The sequence below is a fragment of the Halichoerus grypus genome, chromosome 4 (genome assembly GCF_964656455.1).
Source record: "Halichoerus grypus chromosome 4, mHalGry1.hap1.1, whole genome shotgun sequence".
Classification (NCBI taxonomy): Eukaryota; Metazoa; Chordata; class Mammalia; order Carnivora; family Phocidae; genus Halichoerus; species Halichoerus grypus.
Window position 1 is genome coordinate 69108770 of NC_135715.1, and position 26127 is coordinate 69134896.

General features: G+C 39.5%; 1 protein-coding gene across 11 annotated transcripts in view; it reads right to left on the minus strand.

Moving 5' to 3' along the window:
• The window catches only part of FRY (FRY microtubule binding protein), a 425755-nt gene that overhangs the window by 321377 nt on the left and 78251 nt on the right, over nucleotides 1-26127 (minus strand). For 3 of the 11 annotated variants that reach the window (XM_078070481.1, XM_036070506.2, XM_036070502.2), the window contains exons 1-2: nucleotides 16391-16626; nucleotides 3973-4145 (exon numbers count right to left, since the gene is read on the minus strand). In XM_078070481.1, coding sequence (XP_077926607.1) covers nucleotides 3973-4145; nucleotides 16391-16437 — 220 coding nt within the window. In that variant the 5' untranslated portion in view covers nucleotides 16438-16626. The other 8 variants (XM_078070487.1, XM_078070485.1, XM_078070482.1 and 5 more) reach the window with 7 other exon arrangements.

The window sequence follows — 26127 nt, forward strand, 5'->3', positions numbered from 1 at the left end:
ACACTGGGCCTGCGCAGACTCTGGTGAAATTGCAGAACTTCAGCTTGAGCTAGCATTCTATTGTTGAGGCTTCTTTAAGGGGAAAAAATGGTTAGTATTTAATGTTTGTATGTAAATATGATTTTTAAGTGTAATGTTTTCCTTTAAAGATTCAGTGCTTTGAGTCCCTTTATTCAAGAGGCATTTACTGAGCTGCACAACATGCAAGGCACCCAGCTAGGAAAATTCTTTCCCATCCGCCTAGACCAGAAACTAGTATTTTCTGCTATCTCCCCAAGGTCTAGAATAGTTCGTGGTGTGGAGCAGAAGCCGCACACATATTTCAATGAATGAATTACACATTGAGACAAGGGACACCTGCATTTTTCCCCCACCAGGAGTTCTTAAAATGATGAAAGGCAGTATACAGACCTTCCCCTGTGACAGTCTCTATCTGCCAACTAGTGTTTTCCTGGAGCTAGACTCAGGCCTTACAGAATGGACCCAGCTTCATGGCAAAGTAGTTAATTAACCACCAGATGTTGACTGAACACCTACTATGTGCAATTCCTTCTCCTGGACAAGTGGGCCATGCAAGGGCATATAAGATACAGTCCCTATTTTCCAAGAGTTTGTATCCAAACAAAAATTTAACAGTTGCCACAAAGTGACAAAGTGACCACTGAACCCATTCACAACCTAAGACAACTGAATACAATGCCAGGAAGTCAGAGGAAGAAAGGCGGATGATTGCAGAAGATGAAGATAGAAGATTTTAACTGGACCTTGAAGCCCAGGTGGAGAATGAAACACAGGCATAATGGGAATGTAAGAGTGTGTGAGCGCGTGTGCGTGTGTGTGTGTGTGTGTGTGCTGGGAGGTCAGGGAGAATGGCATGAAGAGAGTCTGGAAGAAGACAGAAAACAAGGTATGCCAAGAGTTAATTCAGTGCAGTGCATTTTGAATCAATTGAATAAATATTTATTGAGCACATAGTATGTGCCAGGCATTGTGATAGGTACTAGGGATACAAAGGTAAAGGAGACTGATATGGCCCATGGCTCATGGGTTAGTAGGAGATACAGACAAGTAAACAGACAATTACAATACGGCGTGATAAGTGCTGTGCTAGGGAAAAGTCCAGGTGTTAGGAGGAGGAGAAGGACACAGAGTGGACCCAACCCAGATGGGGGAAGGAAGACTTCCTAGAAGAAATGTCAAGCTGACACCTAAAACTAATGTGGGAATTAGGTGAAACTATGCAGGTAGGGTATTCTAGAAGAGGAAACATGATGGGTCATGGGGGTTGGAAGTTGGCTGAGTTGTTTGAGATGCAAGGGGTAGGTATGCCAAGAGAGAAGCTGAGGAGGGAAGCTGTGGTCAGATTATGCAGTCTCTTATACTTCACATGAAGGAGTTTGGACTTTATCCTAAGAACAGTGATAACCACTGAAGAATTCTAATCAAGGGAATGAAACAACCAGACTTACATCTTGGGTGGATGACTCTCTGCAGTGTGAGATGGCCCTTAGAGGAAAGATGGGCGACAGAAGAGAAGGGTGATATGCAGTTAGATCCTTGAAGGTCTATTCCTAACACAGTGTGAGAACTAAACAAATAGTTCATGAATGAATGGATAAACCGATCAACCAATCGGTCAACAATTACAGCACAGGACTGAGCACATGAGACCTGAGATGGAGGGTATGTACGTCTGTGCATTCATAAGGGTCAGAGTGAACGCACAGTGGCATGCTGACGGGTCTTCTACTCTTGAATCCCATCAGACAAATGGCAACAACAGTTGACAACGGAGTGCAGCGTAATCGAGCAGAAACAGCTTCAACACTGAGTCAAAATACCCAGGTCTGAGCCCTAGTTTTGCCAGTTGCTAATTCTGAGATGCATCTTAGTTTCTCTGACTCTCAGGTCCCACATACATCTTATTGGCTCATTATGTGCAGCTACATAGTAGTAGATGGGAATAGTCATCACAATCCACGTACATTTCTGTTTTCAGGTGATGCTTAGGAGTGTTGGTGGGATGTGCAGTTATCCATTGCAAAGAGAAGTTAGGACAACCTGTGTGACAACGAAGTCATGGTTTAATTAAAGAGGAATGTAGAAATCAAGTAGCCAGTATTATCCAGACTTTGTCCAGGTAACTTTCTCACCTGTCAGTTGAAGACCCTGAGTGAAATGCTGGAAGAAGAGAAGAGCCTATCTCCTGCCATGGTCCCCAAAGAGGGAAAGGGGGGCAGACACAAATCATGTACTTGAAGGCCACAGGGTCAGGGGAGTGGCTCAGAGAACACAGAGCCACTCAGGGACACGGTCTAGACTAGAACTCAGCTCCCCTCCGTGCAGTGCCCTTTTCACACCACCCTGTTGTTAATCATGACAGTTCAAGATCCCAGAAAGGATAACCTCTGTGAAGTCCAAGCTAAGAGTCTTCCCACAGTTTTGCAGCTGTAGCTGACAGCCCAGAGTGAGATGACCTCATAGAAAGAGAAGACGAATGGGAATCATGGCAGAAAGAGGTGAGGGGCCCTGGGGTCTGGCTGTTTGGAAAGAAGGAGAAGCCTCCACGAAGTAACTGCGGGTGGTGGCGGAGGAAGGCAGGGTGCATCCTAACATAAATGGATCCGGGTGATGTTAAACCAAAGAGGGCAAAAGGCAGAAGGTGAAGAAAAGGTCTGGGAGAACATTCCTGAAGAAGTGCTAGCAAACCAACCCCACAGAAAGTGCTCCCTGTGAGGCCGCTTCAGAATAATAAGGCCGGCCCGGGATCCTCGGTGCCTTCAGATCAAAGAGAGCAGGCAGAAAGTAGCTGTTTTTCTAGACACATCAGACACCCCTGTGCTCGTCCTTACGGCATTTTTCACATTGTCCCTTCCTTCGCACTGCAACACTCATCCTTCTGGCCCATTCTAGTCTGGGCTTCACCTTTTTCTGCAGCAGAGTCTGACACCAGAGCCACATCACTGAACCGAGAAGAAATTCATGAAAACAGCAGCTTCCTTAAGAAATGTAATTTTCAGCTTGTGGCCTTGAGTCCCCGTGCTTCTAAATCATCTCCTAGCTATTTCCTAAAGCAGGATAATGACTCAGCTGTTAGGGGAAGTCAATTCCATTTTTATGAAGTAAAACCTGATTGAATTATTATTTTTTGTTTTGTTTTCTAGCATCACAGAGTTGGTCCTTGGCAGTTGGGTCTAATTTATCCTCCGTAAAGACTCCCAATAGATCAATCACAACAAAAATGGCCACTTCTAGTTTCTCCAGGAAATTCCAATGTAAATAAGCATTGAAATCAAGTTGACTAAATAATTCAGACTCTCCAGTGATCACTCTCCAGTGATACCTCAGTTTGGGGTCACTGTCCCAGGCATCAAATGATCTACACATCTGTAATATCCAGGCATGGACACCTGAAGCAGACATCGGAGTCCCTTCATCCAGACTGAAATCCATGAGTCTTCTGTGCTGTAATGCATTTCACCATCCACATTGTTTAATTGAGCCCTTTACTACAAATGGTTTTAGGCTCTGATGCAAGACAGGAATTTGAAGCATGCATTTGAGTATTTAATGGTATTAATTTCTGGTGCACACAAACATCAGCTTCACTCAACAATCCAGTAATCTTGCAAAATAAAGAAAATACGCCAGAAAATGAAATGCAGCATGGAATTCTTCCAGATTGCAAGCAAAGCAGTTCCTTGATCTGGCTGCAACTGACAAGTAATAAAATAGCCGCCTATTTACAGATTCTGAAAGATGTTACAATAAACAAAGAAAAGAAAAGGAAGAAGATGGGGGTTCTTTCAGATTGAGGAATCATTTTATTTTTTACATTCAAACATGTTTATCTGGCCACTTTAAGCTCTCAAATGTCCCAAGTTAATTTTAAATGTAACACATCTGATCATAATAAATGAAATACAGTCCTTTTTTTCCCTACTGGCAGGTATAAACTTAAACAATTCCTACCTGGAAATATGGACGGTCTCTTTTTTGGGCGCCTCAGGTGAATGGGTTCCAAATTTTTCAAGTTTCTTTGAAGTCTCCCTCTAATGTCATTTCCTATGAGTAGTTCAGGCGGCAGGCTACTCCGTCTTGACGATTTATAATCATTTTGAGACGAATTTAGTTTGTTCTTCGTTCTGGAATATAAATTGCTGTCATCAACTGCCATCGTAGGAGATACATTCGAGACTCTGAACAAAAATCTAAAAAGCCCAACCCCAAGCCGGCAGCCGCCACTGCCACTTCAGCCCCAGATTCGGATGTTCTTGTGCTTTACCCTGCACTTGTTTGGGAAGCTTAGCAAGTTGATAGGCGTGGACTCGAACAGGTGTAGAATTACTAAGTGGCCCCTCCTTTCAACAGTTAATAGCAGGGGGGAGGAGAGATTCCCCCCAAAAATCACTAGGTGCAGAAGAGCGGGGAATTGGAGCAGACGCAGGCACCCGGGCGCATGCTCCTGCAGATGGTCCTACAAAGTGTGAAGGTGGCTGTGTGGCATTTCTGTTGGGGCAATGCCTTAAAGTAAACACGACTTACTACTTAAGAAGAAATACCCACGCAAATTGCAAGTCTTATTTTTCTCATTACTTCTCAAACTCTTACAGATATTTTTTTACATGGGGAAACATTTTTACATTCCCTCGTACCCTTTTGTTTCGAGCCACATAGACGGAACAAACATCCGTCTTTATGAAATTCCTCATCTGGCAGGCGGCCAAGTGGAAGTTGGCTGCAAGAAGGAGATGAGAGATAGTTGGTGATGATCAGGAAGGAACCCGCTGGGGGTGTGTATGGAGCAGAGCAGTAGTGCCGGGAACCCAGCACCGCTCCCCGACCCGCCCTTCCATCCTGTCTGTGCTCTACCTGGCAGATGACTGCTCCAAAAGTTCTGCAGTCTGGCTGCAAAGTCAGAGGTCTAGCAAACACGCTGCGCTGGTAGAAGTGATGACGGCCTCCACTCAACAGATAAAAAGTAAATGTTATCCTTGCAGGTCTCTGCCTTGCTTTCAGCTAACACGGTCAGCTGGGTTGGTGGTCTGAGCAAAACCAGCATTTGACCTCTTATATGTTTGCTTTCTATCTCTTCCGGATTTTGCATTTTTGTGTCCTTTGTTCCCTTCCCCCTTGCTCTATTTATGTGGAAATGTTCTGCACTCTTTTCTTTAACTGACTGTGCAGAAATCATAACCTCTCCAGCCATGCCCCAGGGCTGTGTCCTCTGTGTCCTCCCTCTCTCCTGTCCTCCTTCACCCTCCCCACTCCCCCCAACACACACTCTCACACTCACACCTCTCTTCTGTTCTGACTGCAGTGTGTGTGTGGGGGGGTCAGAAGATAAAGAAGATAAGATCTGCCTTTTCTCTTCCCAGTGCTAGGAATCGGTAGATACATAACATTACAAAGGATTTTGGGGTTGTTTAGAAATCACTATTTACTTTGGTTTCCTGGATGCCAAGTAGGTTTTACTATTTGTTAAAATTCGGAATTTGGGTGTCTTTACCTAGATAAGCATACACCTCCACGCTAAGAGAAGTTTCCCTCTCTATTCTCTTTATGCCCTTTTGACAACAGGTCTTCAAACCACAACAGATTTTCTGAAGAGAAAAGCATTGTTTTTTAACAATTAGATCCAGATCAGGGGTGCCATTATAATCCAGCAATTATACATATAATTATAGCCTAGCAATTGTATTTACATATTAGATTATCAGGTTATTTTACTAAATCTGAGAAACACCTACACTACTTCCCTCACAGGACTTAGAACTACTTTATCAGGTAGCAATGTATCATTAACTTCAAAACAATGAGTGGTTTGTACCAAACCATTTTTAAAAGCCCATGAGACTGCTTGAATCTCCCTCAGCTTAATGAAAGTAAAGAAGTAAAAAGTATTTTTTAAACTTCGAGATAATGATTTAATAACAGAAAAATCATTTCAAAATCTCAAGACCAGCACTGAAGTTTCAAATACACAGCAGGGTAGAGTCCTAGGGCACAAATGTTGATGCTAACAGGGAGAAATACAGCAATAGACAAGCAGAAGTTTGAGCTATTCAGTGACTGTTTCTTACCTAATTCACGGTTTCGTCATGAGCCTAACAAAAAGTGCGTGTGATTGTTCCCATGAGAGACTATGGACTCTGAGAAACAAACTGAGGGTTCTAGAGGGGAGGGGGGTGGGGGGATAGGTTAGCCTGGTGATGGGTATTAAAGAGGGCACGTACTGCATGGAGCACTGGGTGTTACACGCAAACAATGAATCATGGATCACTACATCAAAAACTAATGATGCAATGTATGGTGATTAACATAACATAATGAAAAAAAAGTGCGTGTGAGGTGAGATGGGAGTCTCCGAGAAAAGGTGTTATTGTTACACAGTGTGCAACAGGTACACCTGCGTGGTGTGCACGTATAATTTTGCCTTTGTCTTTAAGGGGCTGGCTGGAAGCATAGAATTAAGTATATACGCTGTTGTTTATTGCATGCTTAATACCAGCTAGGTTCCTTGCTTAAGCCTTCGACATGCACTATCTCATTGATTCTTCCTAATCACCCTGTTCTATAGCTGAGTGAACTGAGGCACTGAATCAAATGTCTAGGAATTGGGGAAGGGAAGATTTGAGCATAGGTTTTATCTGGCTCCAAAGCTCCTGTTCAAGCCCATGCTTTACATTACAACACTGTGCTGCTTTATTAAGTGTATCTGAAATCTAAAAGGAATTGAAAGGTCTTTCTCTATCTTCCTAAAATAATTCTTGGTTTTAAGCAGATTCCTTTTGCATCAACTATATGATTGAGGAGTGGTCCAGCTGACCTGCCGAGGCTTGCCCCTCGTCACTGAGCTGTCAGTAGGTCTGAAGGTTTATGAGATGAAAGTGAGAAAGTGAGAAAAAGCAGAATAATTGAGAGTTTTGCTTTAATAATAAAGTACCCATGTTCAGGCTCTTCATATTAAAATGCACGTAATTATGGTATTTTCCTGAGATTTATGCTATAATTAGAAAAAACCCCTACCCTATGATAGAGGTAGCCCTAATCCTTAAATGATGTAGGAGGGGGATGGAGGGTTCCTGATATGTTCAAATTAATCCCTTTCCTGCTCAACTCATTCTCCCCTCACAGGGAATATAAGCAGATATGATTCTAGCTCCTTCAGTATATTTCCTTAAAGAGAAAAGTGGGAACAGCTTGAATCTGCTATTATTAAAATTTTAGGGCAGTGAAAACAAAGCACAATATTTATTTAAAAGTAGTATTAAATCAGCGAACATGAAAAAAGTAAACTTTCCTTTCAAAATATTCAAATTGGCTGCCAAAACAAATGATAATCAACCACAGCAAACGTAGCTTGGTTTGGTCTACATGAGAACATTCAGAGATTGTAATGTTAAGTACACACCTGCCCCTGCTTCATGGTAACATCCAAAAGTGGAATTCCTTTCCTTCCCTTTCCTTCCCTTTCCATACCTTCCCTTCCCTTCCCTTCCCTTTTTCTTTTTTTTTTTTTTAAAGATTTTATTTATTTATTTGAGAGAGAGAGAATGAGAGACAGAGAGCATGAGAGGGAGGAGGGTCAGAGGGAAAAGCAGACTCCCTGCCGAGCAGGGAGCCCGATGCGGGACTCGATCCCGGGACTCCAGGATCATGACCTGAGCCGAAGGCAGTTGCTTAACCAACCGAGCCACCCAGGCGCCCTCCCTTTTTCTTTTTTTAAGGCAGCCGAAAGAATGATGATATTGGGCTCTGGGCTCAGAGGAATCTCAAAACTTACAGCATAATTTAAGTAACTTAAAATATACGATGGATATTCTGTATTCCTACACTTTGTATTAACTATTGTTTTGAAGGTCTCCATTCTCCAGAAAAATCCAACATGTTAATCTCTTTTGAATTATCCTAGCTTCTTATCCTTCCAGAAGTTGTGTCTTTTATATTAAATGATGTTACCATCTCATGAACCTTTTATCCTTTCTGGTAAGGTATTATCTTCCCTGTCTTAGAATGTTCAAATATTCCGTTGAAAGACATTTCTTCACTTTGCAGCCACGATTTCCTTGTGAATTTTGGTAGGTTTTAAATAGTGTTACTGAGTTATTTTGCTTTTTTTGTGAGGAAGCTGCAGGTTTAGAACTGTGCGATCTTACAACTAACCATCCTTCTCGTTATCACCTTCCAAGAAACGATCCATCAGGACGATTTTAGGCTGGTGAGGATTCACCAAATTATCTTTCAAATCTCAATCTGACTTGGTTGTACTGAATATTCTACAAATATTTCTTATTTTTGAACCTCTATTCAGTTTTTAAACTGAGAGGACCCATTATCCAGTGGGTTTGCCACCAGGAAAAAAATAATTGTACAGCACTCTGATATGATGCATATCACCAAGTCAAGGAACTCCACTGATGTCTCTCTCTAAGAAGTCAATGGCCACCTCTTTTGCCAACGCATCTTTGCTTGGTGTTGGTAACAACACCTGCAGTATTATCTAAGGTGTGATTATGCCTGAGGAAATCTTTTCTCAGTTCCTAAAAAAATACAATGAAGATTTTCAGTACTTACCTCATTGGTTCTTGATAACAATTAAAACTGATGACCAGCCTTGCCCTCTTAAAATTCTTTGCTCTTTTGCAGAGCACCTGGGTGGTTCAGTCAATTGGGTGTCTGACCCTTTTTTTTTTTTAATTTTTAATTTTAAAAGATTTATTTATTTATTTATTTATTCATGAGAGACAGGGGTGGGGGGAGCAGCAGAGGCAGAGGGAGAAGCAGCCTCCCCGCAGAGCAGGAAGCCTGATGTGGGGCTCGAACCCAGGACCCTGAGATCACAACCTGAGCCGAAGGCAGACATTTAACTGACTGAGCTACCCAGGCATCCCTGGGTGTCTGACTCTTGATTTCTGCTCAGGTCATGATATCAGGGTCGTAGGATGCAGCCCTGCTTTGGACTTTGCACTAGGCATGGAGCCTGCTTGAGATTCTCTCTTTCTCGCTCCCTCTGCCCCTTCCCCCTCTAAAAAAAAATTGCTCCCTTGGCTTCCATTGCATTATCTCTTATTTTTCCTCCTATGTCTCAGGTCTTTTCTGCTCAGATTCTTCGAAAGTCTATTTTCCTCCCTTCTTCTCTCGATCCTTCTCTTTGGCAAGCCCATTTATTGAGCATCTATTATGTGTCTGGCACTATGCTAAATCCAGTGTCTGCTCTCAAGAACCTCTCAATCTAGGAAGGAAGCAAAACTATAACAAACTATTTATTTCAACAGAGTGAGCACTCTGTGCAGAGGTGACACAAACAAGCTACTTAGTCAACTCTTCCCGATGGAGAGGAGGATGGGAAGGGAAGGGTTTTCAGAGGAGGGGTGAGTTCACAAAGCAGGTGAGGAGAAGCTGTACAAAGGCACTAAGATGGGACGTAACACCCACTGTCCATAAAACAGCAAGTACAGCAGTCCCTTACCCACACCAGCGCATTACATCATACAAAAGCACAGACGTTAGAAAAACAAGATCGGGGATTCCTAGCCTATAGGAGACTGACGGAAAACCCAAAAGATAGTATTAGTATATGCTTTTTAAACACCACGACCAAGTAGACATATGGAAGACACCTACTTTAAAAAAACCTGTATTGAAAAACCGGCTCCAACTTTTCCAAACAATTTAGTAGTCCTGAACAAAATGTAAAAAGAGAAAAAAAAACCCGCTGGCTCCAGTAAGTAACCCTTCCCCTGAATCATCTTTATGTATTCCGGAATCTGTGATGCAGGGATTTGCTGAAGCAGACTCTTAACACAAGTTTTGAATGGCATGCAGACTGAACCTTTTTAAATAAGCTCTAGAACCAGTTCTTACTGGCTTGAAATCCAGCTTCATTTACGCTTGCATTCCTCCTTGTTCAATTTTGCAAGTCTCAGCAAAATGCTGGTGTAACTGCCTGGCTTGTTCTCAAATTAAGGTAGGGCTTAAGGGCACATTTTTCTGGGCTTGTTGTGGAGCTCTTTGGGGAGAAGGCACAACATAAACAAGTCTCCCTCTCTACACTACTTCCTGAAACATCCATATGGTCTATTCGGGGAAGGGCTGATGGTCCGTATTTTTATCTTCTGTTTACGGGATTGAACTGAAATTTGCATTCATAAAAGAATAAAGCTTTTGAACATTCTTGTCCAAATACTAGGCAGTGTAATCTCAGAAGTGTGCTTGCTACAAGGAAGTTGGCAAGTGACTGTTGTAAAACTGAGATGGCAGGAGCAGTGGTGGCACTCATCATTCTCACCTCCGATTGCAACTTTCATCTCTGGACCATGAAGTCTAAATGCACACCCATCCCAAACTTCTCCATAGTGTTCTAGATCTGTATATTCAATTGCATACCAAACATTTCTTGGTGGGAACTCAGCACAAAACTGGCCCCTCCAAACCTGCAGCTCCTGAGTTTCTGATCTCACTAAAATGGCATCACCATTTACCCAGGGACTCAAGCTAAGAACCCTGGGATTATTCTGCCTGAATGATGTCATGTTATCTCTTAAACATCTTTTCATCTGTGTCCTCTTTTGTACCTTTGCTGTCACTACCCAGTGGTAGGATTCATTATCTCTTTCCTGAGCTATTGCTTCAGAGTCCCAACCGGCTTGGCCACTTCTAGTCTTAGTTCCTCAAGCATTCCACCTTTGATAAAGCCTCTTGACCCTTCATATCTTGGCAAATTACTTCTGGTTAGCCCGTTTGCCTCTTAAAAATGCGTTAAGAATTGGACAGAACACCTCTGATGTGCTGACCGGTCTGGTGAATCATAAGACTCATTCTAACCTCGATACAAACTCCGTGCATCTTGTAAAGCAATGCAAGATAACTTTAGCTTTTAGAGCAGCCATATTTCCTCACTGTCTGATGGTCTGACCAAACCAAAACCCTGAATTTCAACACACGCTTTGCTGTGAAAGAGGTCTCACCAATCCTGGACCTGGTCTACTGACTTCCTGAAATGTATCAGAGGTCTTTTATGTTGCCTCCATGAGATTTCCTTTTGCTGGTTTTGGTTCTTAGATTCAGCCTTTGCTTTCTCTCACATGTTTGGGGTTCTGTTTGGTATTAGAGGGGAGAGCAGAAAGGATAGTATTCAGAAATTTCTTTTATTTTTTTATTCAAATAAGATTCCTTGACCTAAAAATCTAAATTTGTAAATTTTGGTTTCAGACAAACAAACAAATCATTGTTCACCAGGACTAAGCTATTTAATGTGCTGCCTGGTGTCTTGATTTTCTGATGAAGGAAAGAAAGAAAGAAAGAAAGAAAGAAAGAAAGAAAGAAAGAAAGAAAGAAAGAAAGAAAGGAAGAGAAAGAAAGAAAGGAAGGAAGGAAGGAGGGAGGGAGGGAGGGAAGGAAGGTAGGAAGGAAGGAAGGAAGGAAGAAAGAAAAAGAAATTTTTGCTTATTTCACCATTGCCTTTTGTGAATTAACTAATGATTCATATTCTTAGGTGAAAGATATTATATAAAAAATGGAGAATAAATAACAACAAGTTGAAGAATTACTTATGTATTCACATAAGTGCCATTACTATTTTGGCAAATTAAGTGGTATCATTATCATTATACCACTTTTATAAAATTCATTTGATTAGAGGGTGGTATTCCTGATGAAGACACTCAGCAAAGTAAGAACAGAAGGAGACTTTGTCAACCTAATAGAGGACATCTATGGAAAATTTACAGATAACTCATACTTAATGAGGAAAGACTGAATGTCCACTCTCGATTTAACATTGTACTGGAGGTCCTATCTAGTGAAACTGGGTAAGAAAAGAAATAAAAGACATCTAAATTGAAAAGGAAGATGTAAAACTATATTTGCAGATAAATGAGCATCTATATAGAAAATCAGACAGAATCTACAAAAAAATTACCAGAATAAGTAAGTTCAGCAGGTTGCAGGATATAAGATAAATGTATAAAAAGCAATTGCATTTCTATGTTAGTAATGAAAAAGTGGAAAATAAAATATAAACAGACAATACCATAAAAATCTTAAATATTTAGGGGAAAATCTGACAAAAGATGTGATAGACATATACATTAAAAATATATTACTAAGAGAAATTACAAAAAACCTATATAAGTGGAGAGATAAATCATATTCATGGGTCAGAAGACTCAATATTATTAAGATATCAATTCTTTCCAAATTAATCTATAAATTCAATACAATCACAATCAAAAGCCTAGGTTTTTTTTTTTTGTAGAAATTGACAAACTGAAAAAAAAATCAACAAACTGATAGTAAGATTCATACAAGAATGCAAAGAATCAAGGATAGTCAAAACAACTTTGAAAAAGAGAAAAAGTCAGAGGATTAATACTACCAATTTCAAAACAATATAAAGCTAAAATAGTCAAGAGAGTATGACATGAAGATAGACAGAAATATTAATGGAACTGAACAGGGAGTCTAGATGTGGGACCACATATAAATGGACAACTGTTTTTTTGACAAAGATGCAAAGGTAATTCAGGGGAGAAAGGATAGTTTTTGCAACAAATAGTGATAGAACAATTGGATGTCCATATGCTAAAATAAATAAACTGATCTTTATCTCACACCACATGCAAAAACTAACTAAAAATGGATCACAGACTGAAATATATCTCTAAAACCATAAATTCTAGAAGAAAACATAAAAGAGAAAACCTCTGATCCATTAAAAAACAAGTTAATAAATTGGACAGTATCAAAATTAAAATCTTCTGCCATTTGAAAGAGACTGTGGAGAGAATGAAAAGATAAGTCACAGGCCAGGAAAAAAATATTTGGAAGACATTTATTTGAATAAGAACCTGTACCTAGAACATGTGAGGAAAATTAATAAGAAAACAAACAACTTGGTGCGCCCAGATGGCTCAGTCAATTAAGCATCTGACTCTTGATTTTGGCTCAGGTCATGATCTCAGGGTTGTTAGATGGAGCCCTGCATCAGGCTTCCTGCTCAGCAGGGAGTCTGCTTGGGATTCTCTCTCTCCCTCTCTTTCTGCCCTTCCCCCACTCATGCGCGCCCTCTCTCTCAAACAAATAAATAATTCTTAAAAAAAAAAAAAGAAACAGAAAACAAGCAATTCATTTAAAAATGGGCAAAATATACCAATACTTCCCCCAAAATACAGATGGCAAATAAGTACATGCAAGTGTGTTCTGCATCGTCATCATTAAAGAAATGCAAATTAAAGAATGCAGTGACATTCTATTGCCGACCTATTAGAATGGCTAAAATTTAAAAAGATTGGCCATATCCAGCATTGGGGAGAATTTGGAGACACTGGAATTTGTATACACTGTTGGTGGGAATGTAAAATGGTAAAGTCATTTTAGAAAAAATTTGGCAGCTTCTAAAAACCTAAACATATACATATCATATGATCTAGCCATTCCACTCCTAGGTGCTTACCCAAGAAAAATAAAGGCATGCGTTCATACAAGGACTTGTACACTGATATTCATAGCAGTTTTACTTATAATAACTAAATACTGGAAACAAATGTCCATCAACAAGTGAATGGATAAACCATGGTATGTCTATACAATAGAATACTATTTATCGATAAAAAGATTATGGATTCATGTTGCAACATGATGAATCTCAAAATAATCATGCCGAGTGAAAGAAGCCAGACCAAAAAGCATGCATACTATACGGTTCCATTTATATGAAATTCTAGAAAATGTAAGCTAATCTACAGTGATACAGAGCAGATTGGTGGTTGCCCGGTGGTAGGTGTGGAGGGATGGGAGGCAGGGACGACCAAGGGGCACAGTAAAATGCTGGGAGGCGTGGATTCATAGGTGTATGCACACATCAAAATGAATCAAATTGTATACTTTAAATATGGGTAATTTATATGTTGATTAAACCTCAATAAAACTTATTTTTAAAAAGGCAATGTTATGCCTTCCACCAGTGCATCTGACAAGGATTCAGCAATGTTCGTGACTTCAGGTAGTAAAGTTAATAAAAGCAAAACCCATTCTTCTGATTCCATCACCAGCATCTAGAGCGAGTGGAGATATATATGCACCCAAGAGTTATGTGAGTCTTTTTCACTTAAGAACTTTCTTCTCCTGAATTATGTCTTTAGCTTTTAATTTTATACACTGTAGAACTTCTAGAATGCCTGAAAGAATGTCCACATTGACACTCCCAGGTAACACATTCACTAGTACAGTGAGTCGTCCAGAAAAGGTGCACAATAAATGTTACAGAATAAATGAATGAGTAAATAAGTAAAGGAAAAGAGAAGGCATTTCTTAAGAGGAATTTCCCTCACAAGCTACCAAGAAAACCTGTGAAATCTGTTAGGTCAAAGAACAATAACTGTTTAAGATAAACTGTTAGGATAAACATCAATTATCTTAGCTGGCCGAGGTGCAGCCTTCGTAGACACCACAGGACAGGACAAAATGAGCTAGCCTGAAGCTTCTTCCCCAGTTTCCAATGCCACTGATGTTCTTCAGACTATCCTATCTGAACCTTCCAGATCTAAGTGGCAGCATGAAGACTTCAATGGCTTTGAAGCTGGATCTAACGGTGCCCTGATTGTTGAGGTGACACCACACATTTTATGAAAAGCACTTGAAACATCCTAGCCATTTCATACACTGAGCTGGCTCAATTCTGTGCAAATTCAGGTGTAGTCAATGGAAAAACTTTATAACTCATGGCATGATCTTTATCTCACACCACATGCAAAAACTAACTAAAAATGGATCACAGACTGAATGGATCACTAAAAATGGATCACAGACACAATTTAGCCTTATATGATTAGCAGTTTTTTAATATCTTACTATCTTGCTTATTATATACACAAGAGTAAAACAAAAGTTTCTCAGAAACTGATATTAAGCAAAAAGTTTGTAAAGATACAGATTTAAATATTACCATTAAGAAGCCTAATCTAATGGGAGGAGAGCTCTGTACCCTCAATATCTTCTCAAATTCATATAGAGCATCTAAAAAAATGGACCACATACTAGGCCATGAAACAAATCTCAAAATACCAATTTGTTTCATGTTGTCATACTAGATGAGACATTCTGTTATTACTACCTAATAAAACTGGGAATCAATATAAAAATTAGCAAAAGCCACTTTCTTTTATTCCAGTGCTTATAATAGTAATTTATTGCGCATTCCCCAGTCACATCCTATGCTAAGCATTTCTCGTGCAGTATTTCGTGTACCCTCATGAGTGTGGTACTACCATTATCTCCACTTTTTAGAGGAGAAAGCACATTAAGAGGGTCCAAGAAACTGCACTGAGTGACTAATTACAAGGAAGCCTATTCTTCCTTTATTACCAAAATCTATAAAATATAAATTTCCCCTTTGATTCTTTGTTTCTCAACTACCTCCAAGCTGTTTCCTTTTTATTCTTGGCTTCTCTCCCTGTTCCTTACCCTTACCCCAAAAAGCATCTCCTTTGCTCTGTCTTCATTTCTGGGCCATTTTCCATGACCAGGAGAAAGCAACTGGATCAAATGAGGAATTCAAAAGGTGTCCATCTAGTAAGTATTGCCACTCTCAGGTTGGAAGAAAGCACCATTTTCTTTCCTCTGCCTAGAAATTAAATTCCAACTCAGCATTCCAAACTCCTGTTTTATACAAAATTTTAGAATGTGCCATGTGTGTTTACTCACTATTGAGTACTAGCCAGCTTCAAGGAAACTTTATCAAAACTTGAAACTATCTTCACCAGTAAGGTGGGCCTTAATTTTCCACTTCAATTCTCCCAAGCTCTCCTATCATCTCAGAAAGATCGACTGTTCTTCTATAAATATATAGAAAAAAATAATTATCCATTCTAGATTTAAAAAAATGATTTATTTTATATCATATTCTAGAAGCTAGGGAAGGTCCAAGTACCAGAAACCAAACTCACAGAAGTCAAACCAACATCTTTCTACCCCCTCATAAAATACAACTATAAACTTGTTATTAATTTATGATAAAAAGCTAAGAGACAGGATCTTAAGACAACTCTTGAAGCAGATCTATTTTTGGTTTACTGCACCAAATTCATATTTCTTACTGGTTTTATTAATTCTATTAATAATTACCATTTAAAGGACATCAGATATTTTCATAGTAGCTGAATCTCAAAAAAAAAAATCCTATTTCAGATTCTTTTTAGCTTTTTTTAAATTTTCTTTTTTTATTACAAAGGAGATACATGTTTGTTGCAGAATATTTAGAAAGTGCCAAAAAAGTAAATAAAAGGAAGCAGAAAAAATGGTCTAGCCTCACCTGTCTAGATAACCACTCTCAACTGTTTGGCACATTTGGTTCCAGATTCCAGGCTTTGTCCTGCCATCTATCACTCACCTCGGTTCAACCTCAGAACCTGTTCTCAGCAAACCGAAGGAGTCCATCCAGGGACCAGTACCACCTGGCTGGCAGGGGCCAGTGGAGTATTTCCGGAGCCAGGCCAGTGAGGTAAATGAGGGAGGTTGTCTGGAGTAAGAAAATGGGCCGCCGTACACACTGTGAAAATGCAGGGTGGCCCTCTCTCTCAAGGGCAGTGGGGACTCAAGATCCAGCAGATTGTGCTTCTGGAGACCGAAGGCCCAGATCTGTCTCATTCTCTGATTTTTCAAGAGAGTTTTGAAATACTCATTTTTATGTTGAAATATTCTGAGTGGTCAATGTTGGCTCCAGGATTTTAAAAACATTATAAAGGATAAAGAAACCAAAATTGTGTACCAGTTGAGGCTTCTGGCTTAACCTGCTTTTCTGGGCCACATAGTTATTTTCACAGAACTTCTCCAGCCAATGCCAAAACCCATCATTTTAGACAGCAGATCTGTGAAAATCCTAGTTTATGCAGGGGGGTCCAAGTGAGAAACGTCTAGGAAATTCTTTAAACAGTCACCTTCTCTTGGATATTCACCATGTGAGGGACCATGCTGAAGGCTCTTGAATCTTACAGCAGAGAACCAATTCTACTTAATTTTGTTTGGCTGGCATTTTCCGAACTTACTTGAATACAGACTGTCTTTGCCCTTTTTCCTATGTGAAAACTACTGGTATCCTTCAACCCCGATGCCCTACAAAACAAAGTTTGGGAAGTGCTGCCTTAGCACAAAGCCATTTGTTAATGCCCACGGTGGCAGGCCAGGGTAGGAAAAACTGGGACAAACTTTATGATGGGTCTTAAATTCCTCTACATCCTTTTCCAGGCACCTTCTTGCTGCAAGTAGGACAGGCCTCAGTGCTCTGTGAGCGATGCAAAATCAACTCCTTTTACCTGCACTAAAGAAGGTGGCCCAGAGAAAAGTAATTTCAAATAATTTGTATTAGGCTCAGAAATCCAATACAAGCCAAATAAATCATTGTAATAATTTATACAGGCAACGAAAGAAATGATTTTTTTTTCTCTTCCAGCATACACCAGCCACTGAAGAGGGGCAAGCAACGTCCAAATATAATTTATATTTTTCTACAGATAATCCTCAACGTAGACAGAAAATAACTGAGAGTCAAAATGTTTTCACTAAATAGGTGATTACTCTGTTATACACAAACCTGTATTTTTCTTGTTGTTGAACAAGTTCTTCCACAAAGGATCAGCTATCACACCACCTTCATGAAATGCTATCTATTAGAGAGGTCAGTTTTTTTCCACCTAGGATTGCTTGTGGTTTTAGTTTGGTCTTTATACAGATGTAGAAATTTGATTAGGAATTGAACAAAAGCTGTTTTTCAGGTTCTCCTTTTCCCACAATAAATCTGAAATTCTCAGAGATGAACCACTACGTCAGCCTGTGGTTTTGTATGTCTTTATTTTTTGTCAGGGTTTTATTTTTACTACTATTGATCCAAAAGGCCAGGCATATAACTGTGGTTTTTCTAATTCCCCTTTTCTACACTGAGAGATCAATGAAACATTTGAGAATTCTGGAAATTCTTTAGAGTTCTGGGAAAACTAGCATGGAATTTTCAATGCGATTCAGACTTGAAGATATAATATTTACCAACAGTTAAAAATGTTTATTCTTCTGCCATTCCAGGAGAGGAACCATAAGAAATACAATTCTTTAAATCACTTAACACAAGAGTTCCCAGTATTGTACAAGTTGTCATTCTGGAAGGTAATATATATCATACTACACAGATGCAGACATGAAGTTTCTCTTCTCTAGCAAGTGTCTACAATGTAACCTCCACTTTGAAACATCAAAATGAAGGTAGTGAATGCCCAGATCTCAAACTAAGCGGTATTTTGTAGTTTCATACTTACTACCGGGAAAAAGAAGGGCCTCGGTAAAGACACTAAGCACATATTGTTAGGGTGAGCAGGGTGGGGATGTACTAATGGTGACTTTATTTGATCCTGAGGCTAGAACAAGTTCTCTTGTGACTTCTTGTGAACATTCTTTCCCTCAAACCAAACAAGTTAGTCATTTGAATCTTCTCATATCCTGTAGCTGTCAAACACTCTTCCTTGACATGGATTCAAAGCTATAATTTTCTACACGCACTGCTCTTTTTTTGGAGTATGTGTGTGGTTTTTGGTTTATGTTGTTTTGTCTACATTCCTTGAAAATGTCTCTTCTGATGCAATGCTTCACGAATAGTCATTATTTTTCTAATCTGTAGCGGGGGAGGGGAACAGTGTGTAAGCACGCATAGACGTATGTATGTGTGCATATAGCTACATCTTTATATGTCTAACAGACTGGGATTTTTAGATAGGTATTATTAATTGAGGGAGAAAATGTGATCAACTCTGTGTTCTCATTCTCAGATATTGGCTGTGAGCTCTTCAGATCCTTGTAATTCTCCAATCTCTGCTAGCACCTCAGATTTGGGCTCATGCACCTGGTGCATATTTCCATCTGGATATTTGGGATCACTCAAAACGCGACACGTCTGGAACTGAAATCAGCATGATCTCTAAATTGCTACCCCTCCTGCATTTTCCTGACCACTGAAGTTTCTAACTTGGGACTCATTCTAAGTTCCCTCCTCTCTCACCACCACTACATGGGCTGTTTACCAGGTGCTTCCAATTTTGACTTCTTTGAATTCATTGCGTCTTCTATTCCTGTCACCCTTGCCCTGATGCACGCCTCCACTAACTCTTGCTTAGATTCTGCAATAGCTTTCTCTCTAACTTTGGTGCTCTGCTGCTCAAACATATCCTAAATGTCGGTGCCAATGGCACCATCTAAAAGGCAAATGGCGAGGTCATTCTTCTGCTTACATTGTTTTAATGCCTCCCGACAACTGCAGGCAGAATGGCAATGGAAGATCCATTTCAATACCTTGGTAAGAGAAAGCGTGCTCTCCATGACCCGTGCCAGTGTGCTTCTTTAATTCTCCTACAATCACCTTCTTTGCACTTGGCGCCTCAGCAACACTCAATTGCATGTAGTTAGTACCCTAAACACTCCCCACACCCAGCCATTTCTCAGTTAGGTGCCTGAGTTCATGGTGTCATCTCGTCCTGGAGTCCTTCTCTTACCTTCTCACTCCTTAATTCCCTTCCCTCGCTCCCTGCCCTGCACCACCCCCACCCCCTGCCCCCAGTTCCCCAGGCTCCATTAAGAAATCCCTCCTGGCTTTTGCCAGCTGAGTCAGTCACCCCTTGGCGCTCCTAGTTCCCCTTGTACAACTATCAACCACTGCCTTTCCTATACCGTTTTATACTTATCTGTTTATGTAAAGTCCCCCTTGCTGGAATAGAACTCATTTCTCACTCGTCTCTGTATCCCCAGTGCCCAGCAGAGTGCCTGGCATACCGTAAGTGCTCAGTAAATGTTTGCTAGTTTGTGGAACTGGAGGCTCATCCTTCTGACTCACTGGGGCCACCAATGCCTTGCCCCAGGCATGTGCACGTCTACAGAGAGCGAAGCTCCTGGGGCTATGAGCAGGGAGCAGGTAGATACCAGGACAACTATGTCTTCTGCAACTTCTAAAAGCAGTTTGGGGCTGTATATTTCCATAGACTTAAACAAACACAAAGACCTAACTGGTTGACATTAGCAGAAGAAAGGAAGTTAGACAAAGAAAAAATAGTAAGAGTTCAAGACAAACTGAACTATTTAGGTAACAGGCCACTATGGAAGGATAAGAGCTCATAGGGTTGGATTTTCTTGCTTCACAAATGGCTCAAACATGACTCTTAACAACTGCTTTGGTTAAGTTTCAAAACGAATGAGGGCCAAAAGTAATCACAAGAAAGTCACTTTTTATTTTTTAGTTATACAGTAAAAGAGGGAGAAGGGAGAGAATTCCAGTGTTCTTCCACTTAATTCACATTTCTAGATTCTAAATGCTACAGGATCGATTTGGGCAATGACAATAGCCCCACGTCCAGGGAAGGGGTGGGACGAAGAAGGGCAAGGCTTTATGTACAAGAGGAAGGGGCAGGCAGGTGGGATTGTGGAGCCCATGGGCTTTGTTGTCTGCCACGGGAATTGTGCCTCCCTATGAACCTCAGTCCTCTCTGGAAGCATTGGCCCCCTAAACACACAATGGGGCTCATGGAGGTATAAACAGGATGTATCAGAAATTTAAGGCTGGGGTGGGAGGTGGGATCAAAAGAATTGGACAGAGTCCCTGAGCTCAAGGAATGTACAATTTAATGAACCAAAGAGAATAAGGCTACCTGACCAGATTAATTGTCTGGCTGCCTCCTATAAAGAACAGTCAGGGTATACCTGGAATAAGGAAAAGGAGGAGAAATGAAATTTCCATCAGACTCATTTAATGAACAATTGAAATAGAAAAATGAATATAAGAAAAACACGAGGAAACATAATTTGTGTCAACAAACGATCCAGTGTTTGCACTGAATTGTACAAATGCAGCACAGCGTACTGTCTGTTCATGAGTTCATAGGATTATCTATGCACCGTTCCGCAGGCAGGGTAAAATGAGATATTTTAGAAGCCAAGTTAAGAATATTTCTTTAAAATTACATACGACTTCTGACTTGTGTAGCTTCTGAAAGCCTACAAAAATTCAAATAAAGTTGGAAGATGTCTATCAGTTTCCAGAAGGAAGAGCATAGGAATGAATATCTAGATGCGGTTTAAAAAACTGCTGCTGCAGATTGCTTTAGTTTCATTTTTGACTTACTAGTAACCAAGCCATTTATGATTAGAGGAATGAGCTTCTGAAAACCAGCTGAATTTTCACGAGGGATATAAAACATCTTCATGTTCTTGACATGTGATAATAAATGCATTTCTCCTAGCACCAGGAGGCAGCTGAGTGAGGGAGAAATAGCACAGGACCCGGGGGCCCAGGATAAGTTAGAGTCTTTCTGGGACACCTGGGTGGCTCAGTTGGTTAAGCGTCTGCCTTCAGCTCAGGTCATGATCCCAGGGTCCTGGGATCGAGTCCCACATCGGGCTCCTTGCTGAGCAAGGAGCCTGCTTCTCCCTCTGCCTGTCTCTGTCTCTCTCTCTCTGATAAATAAATAAAATCTTAAAAAAAAAAGTTAGAGTCTTTCTGAGGACTGAATTTAGACACACTATGGAAAGCGCAGCTCACAGTGCCTGGTACATAGTAGTTATTAAGTAAAAGCAACTTCTAACTCCCTCCCCTTTCAAATTCTAAATCAAATTGCATGGAATAATTCTAGAACAAAAAACTCATATATTATGTGGGAAGGGTGGGTCAGGGGATGGCTAGTTTTTAAAAGTCTTAATAGTGTTATCAGATTTCTCAAAGAATGCATATATAATGCTTTGCTAAAAATAAAAATCAGTGAGAGATTACAAGCCACAAAGCATATCATCTTCTGGGACACAGCTGGAAATGCATTGTATGAAGGTAAACAGGGCATTCTCCTAGACCTTAAGGAGTTTACCCTATGGTATGAAATTGCTTTGGTCTGGCAAGCAGATGAAAGGATGTTAAACTTGAAATCAGAAAATCTGGGTCTGATTTTAGATTCTGGCATGTATTAGCTGTGTCACCTAGGGTACGTTAACCTCTCTGAGCATCTGTGTCTTCATTTTCAAAGCAAGAATGCTAGCATCAGCTACGCAGGACATGGCTGTGGAAGAGTCAACAAGACAATTCTCATGAAAGGCCCTGGGTATAGGACTTGGCACAGAGTTGGCCCATGATAAACATAGGTTGTGTCAGAATCTTTGTGAGCTGCATTGACTTTTACAGGTAATTCCAGGTAACAAGAGTACAACTCCCCTTACCTTCATGCAGTGCAAGAAATAGAAATAAGAACACACACTGAGCATTATTTTGTATAAAATGTAAAAAACCCAGGCAAAACAGACCCTTAAAGAAGGGGGAAATTATTTCCATGACAAAGACATTTGTCGCTTTACATCGGTACTCCACCACCAGATTCCCTGGGTTTCAGACTCTTCTACTATGTGTGGAAAATACATGTGCATGCGTACATCTGTCTGTCCACAGATACATACAAATACACAAGTCCATCTTTTTATATCACAAGAGATCATTAATATATGTTACATGCAAATATTTAACTAAATAAGTAAAAAGGAAGAAAAACTCAGTTTTGAATCCCATGTCTACACTGTTCCTTTTTTCTGCCCCCTCCCACTCTGACTTTTACTAACACAAGTTGGGCACAAGAGATGACAAGGGAGCAAGGGCGCTGCCACACGCAGGCTGCATCGCTCATTCACTGAGCTGCTTTTATATCATTCGTTCTCCTCTCCCCACCCCCACACCCCCATGGCTAAGCTTAGTGTCTGTGCTAGGAGAACTATAATTCAAGGAGATGGCAATCCTTCTCCAACATGGCTTTGGGGTAAAAATGTAATCAGGTCATGATGGAACGATGGCACATGCAGTGCATGGGGCGGGGTCCAGACTGGAACAATGAGTGGGAAGAATGAAGTTCTCTAACCTGGGAGGTCTGGTTTAGAGCCCAGCAGTGGAAGGAATGTGTTGCTCCTTTCGGACAAGTGAGGCTCTGGCTTCCTCAGGTCTGAGACTCCAGATCCACAGCCGCCCTCTACAGGCCCTGCACCCTGCCTGAGTCAACAGAAGGTTTATTTATTGAGCTTGTGTCAACACAAACTAACCTCTGTCCCAGAGAAAGAAAAAAAGAGTACTCCAAAAGCACTTAGCTGGCTACTTTAAGTTCTGGTCATCTGAGAGGGGTTTCCCAGCTGTAATGGCAGACAGGGCACATTCCCACTAGAAATGATCTCACTTTACTTCATTCTCATGTCTTTTTGGTTAAGAAGCTGGGTAGAGTGGTACTGTGGAAAAAAAGAGGGTCAGGAAAATTGTGTGACACTTATTTTGGTTCAGCAACTAGCTAGATGTGAAACAATCCATTAAGCTGTTTGCTTTCCCAGAAAGTATGGAAAACAAAGAGTTTGAATGATACGGTTTTGACCATCCCCACCAGCTCCAAAACAACTGCGACTCTATGGGACACAGTGCAAAAATTTTGAACTAAGATTGCTGTAACTCAATTGGAATAGATTAAAATAAATGAATTAAATATATGACTTACGGTGACAGAGAAATAACACAAATCTAAAGAATATGGGACCGAACAATTTAGAAGACATAGAAAGCCAGAAAGTAATGCATTAAAACACTGTAGAACTGATGAATCTAAGAACTGGTGCTTAAAATAAATAAATAAATAAATAAAAGATCCAAACTTCTGCAAAAGGTAAAGCTTAAACTTGGGAGAAAGTATGAATACACTACTTTAGGAATAAAAAGGGAAATGTATGTGGAAGAGTGATGTAGACGCTCTATGTTAACAAATTTTAAAATCTGCAAGAAATAGACAATCTCAATGGGAAGCCGTTACCAAAGTGACCCAAGAAAAATCTGGACATCCCAGTGTGCTGATAATCATGGAATAAACTGTAGCAATGATTAAAACATAAAACCCAATTTTCCCAAAGCCGCTAGTACCAAGTTATTTTATAAGCAAATATTAAGGAACATATACTTCTATATTACTCAAGTCATTCTAGAGAACAGAGAAAGATGGAAACATTTCCAATTTATTTAATAAAATTCACATAGCCTTAATACGAAGAGCAGAAAAATATGGTGCCCAAAACAAACAAACAAGCAAGCAAAGTAAAAATCAACAGTCTGATATCACTTATTAGGAAATCAAGTGAGTGTAAAGAAGATTATAACCAAATAGACTTTATTTCAGTAATGCAAAGATAGTTCAAGCTCAGAAAATTTGTTAATAATTAATTATTTCAATCCATTATCTCAAATGGAAAACACATGCTCATTTCAATCACTTAATAAAATTCAATTTGTGATCATAGAAATTATAGTTTGGTAAGATTAGAAGATTAATATGATAAAACTATAATCTAAAACTAGCCAACTCCTTACAGAAAATGGTGAAATGCTTATAGATATTCTCCATAAAATCAGAAATTGATAGTATCTAATAATTTTACCTATGAATTCTGACTAATGTAATAAAACAAGAAAAGATAGAACTACTTGCATTTTTTGCAGATTATATGAATTTATACCTGTAAAACCCATTACTGAAAAAGAAAATTTCAGTAAGAAAGCTGATTATAATAATGATATAGAAAAAAATCATTGCTTTCATATGTATTACAAGCAATAATGGATTGAGATACAAATTTTCCACAAAGACCCAATTCATAATAAAAATTAAAAAAAAAAAAAACAAGATAAGTACAGGATCTATGCCATGACTTCTAAGATTAGCTGATTATAATTTCTACAACTAGCTTACAGATCTACTAAGAGTTTGATCTCTTGCTAAATAAGAGATTTATATGCATTATTGCATTTACTCTGCATAGCAGTGATATAAAGTATCTCCATACCCATTTTACAAATGAAGAAACTGAGGCTATGGAGTGTTAATACTCAAGCTAAAAACTGATAGACTGAATTCAATCCCAGGAAACAAACATCATTATTTGCAGGTAAGAGGATTATTTACCCATAAAATATAAGAGAATGATGAAAAACTGTAAAAGCTATCAGAGATAGGCAAAGTAGTCACACAAATATACAAAGATCAACTGATTTCCTACCTAGCAGCAAAAAAAAAAAAGAAAAAAAAACGAAGAAAAAATAAATTTGGTTTCCAACAATAGCCAGAAATATTAAAAACCTAAGACTAAACAAGAAATTTGTGGAACCCATAAAAAGAAGAAATACTACAAAATGTTGCCGAGGGACAGTAAAGCAGACTTTAAGAACAAAGAAAACATTGTTTTTTTCCCCAAATTAATCTATCAATCAGGTGGATTTACAATAAGAAAAAGATTTTTCCGGGAACATGACAAAATGATTCTACACTAATCAGAGAAATCTGGATGACACTCACTTAATGATCAGAGCTAATATCGCCTGTACTGACGTCATGTTTGATATGACATGAGGAGGACACAATATTGTTACTATGATATCCCTGCCAAAAAAATGCCTAACTTGAATTTAATCATGAAGAAACATCAGACAAACTTCAATTGGGAACATTCCACAATTGTAGTCTCTAAAAAAACTTCAAGCTGAAGAAAGAAAAAATGAGCATGTCTTGCTCCACAATAAAAGACACTGAAGAGACAACTACGAGCAATGTGTAATCCTGGGTTGAATCCTGGACTTTTGGAGGCAGAGGAGTGGCAGACAGGTGGAAGAAGGAGGAAGATGGCACTGGTAGTGGTATAAATACCTATAAAGGACATTATCAGGGCAAGTGACAAAACGTGAATATGGACTGTGGCAAGATAATGTTAAATTTTCCTAATTTTTTCTAATTAGATAAATGTACTGCAGAAATATATAAAAACACCCTTGACCTTATGAAATATACATTGAAATATTTAGGATATCTGCACTGCAGGTGTATCTGCAACTAATTCTCAAATAGCTTGAAAAAAAGGTGTGTGTGTGTGTGTGTGTGTGTGTGTGTGTGTGTGTGGTGTATGTATACAGGAAAATAAGGAGGCAGAAAAAGAAATAATGATAATATGAATGATAAAACAAATAGAACAAAAGGTAAATAATTGGTAATTCTGGGTAAAGGGTATAGGAGTGTTCCTTGTAACATTCTTGCAACTCTTCTATAAGTT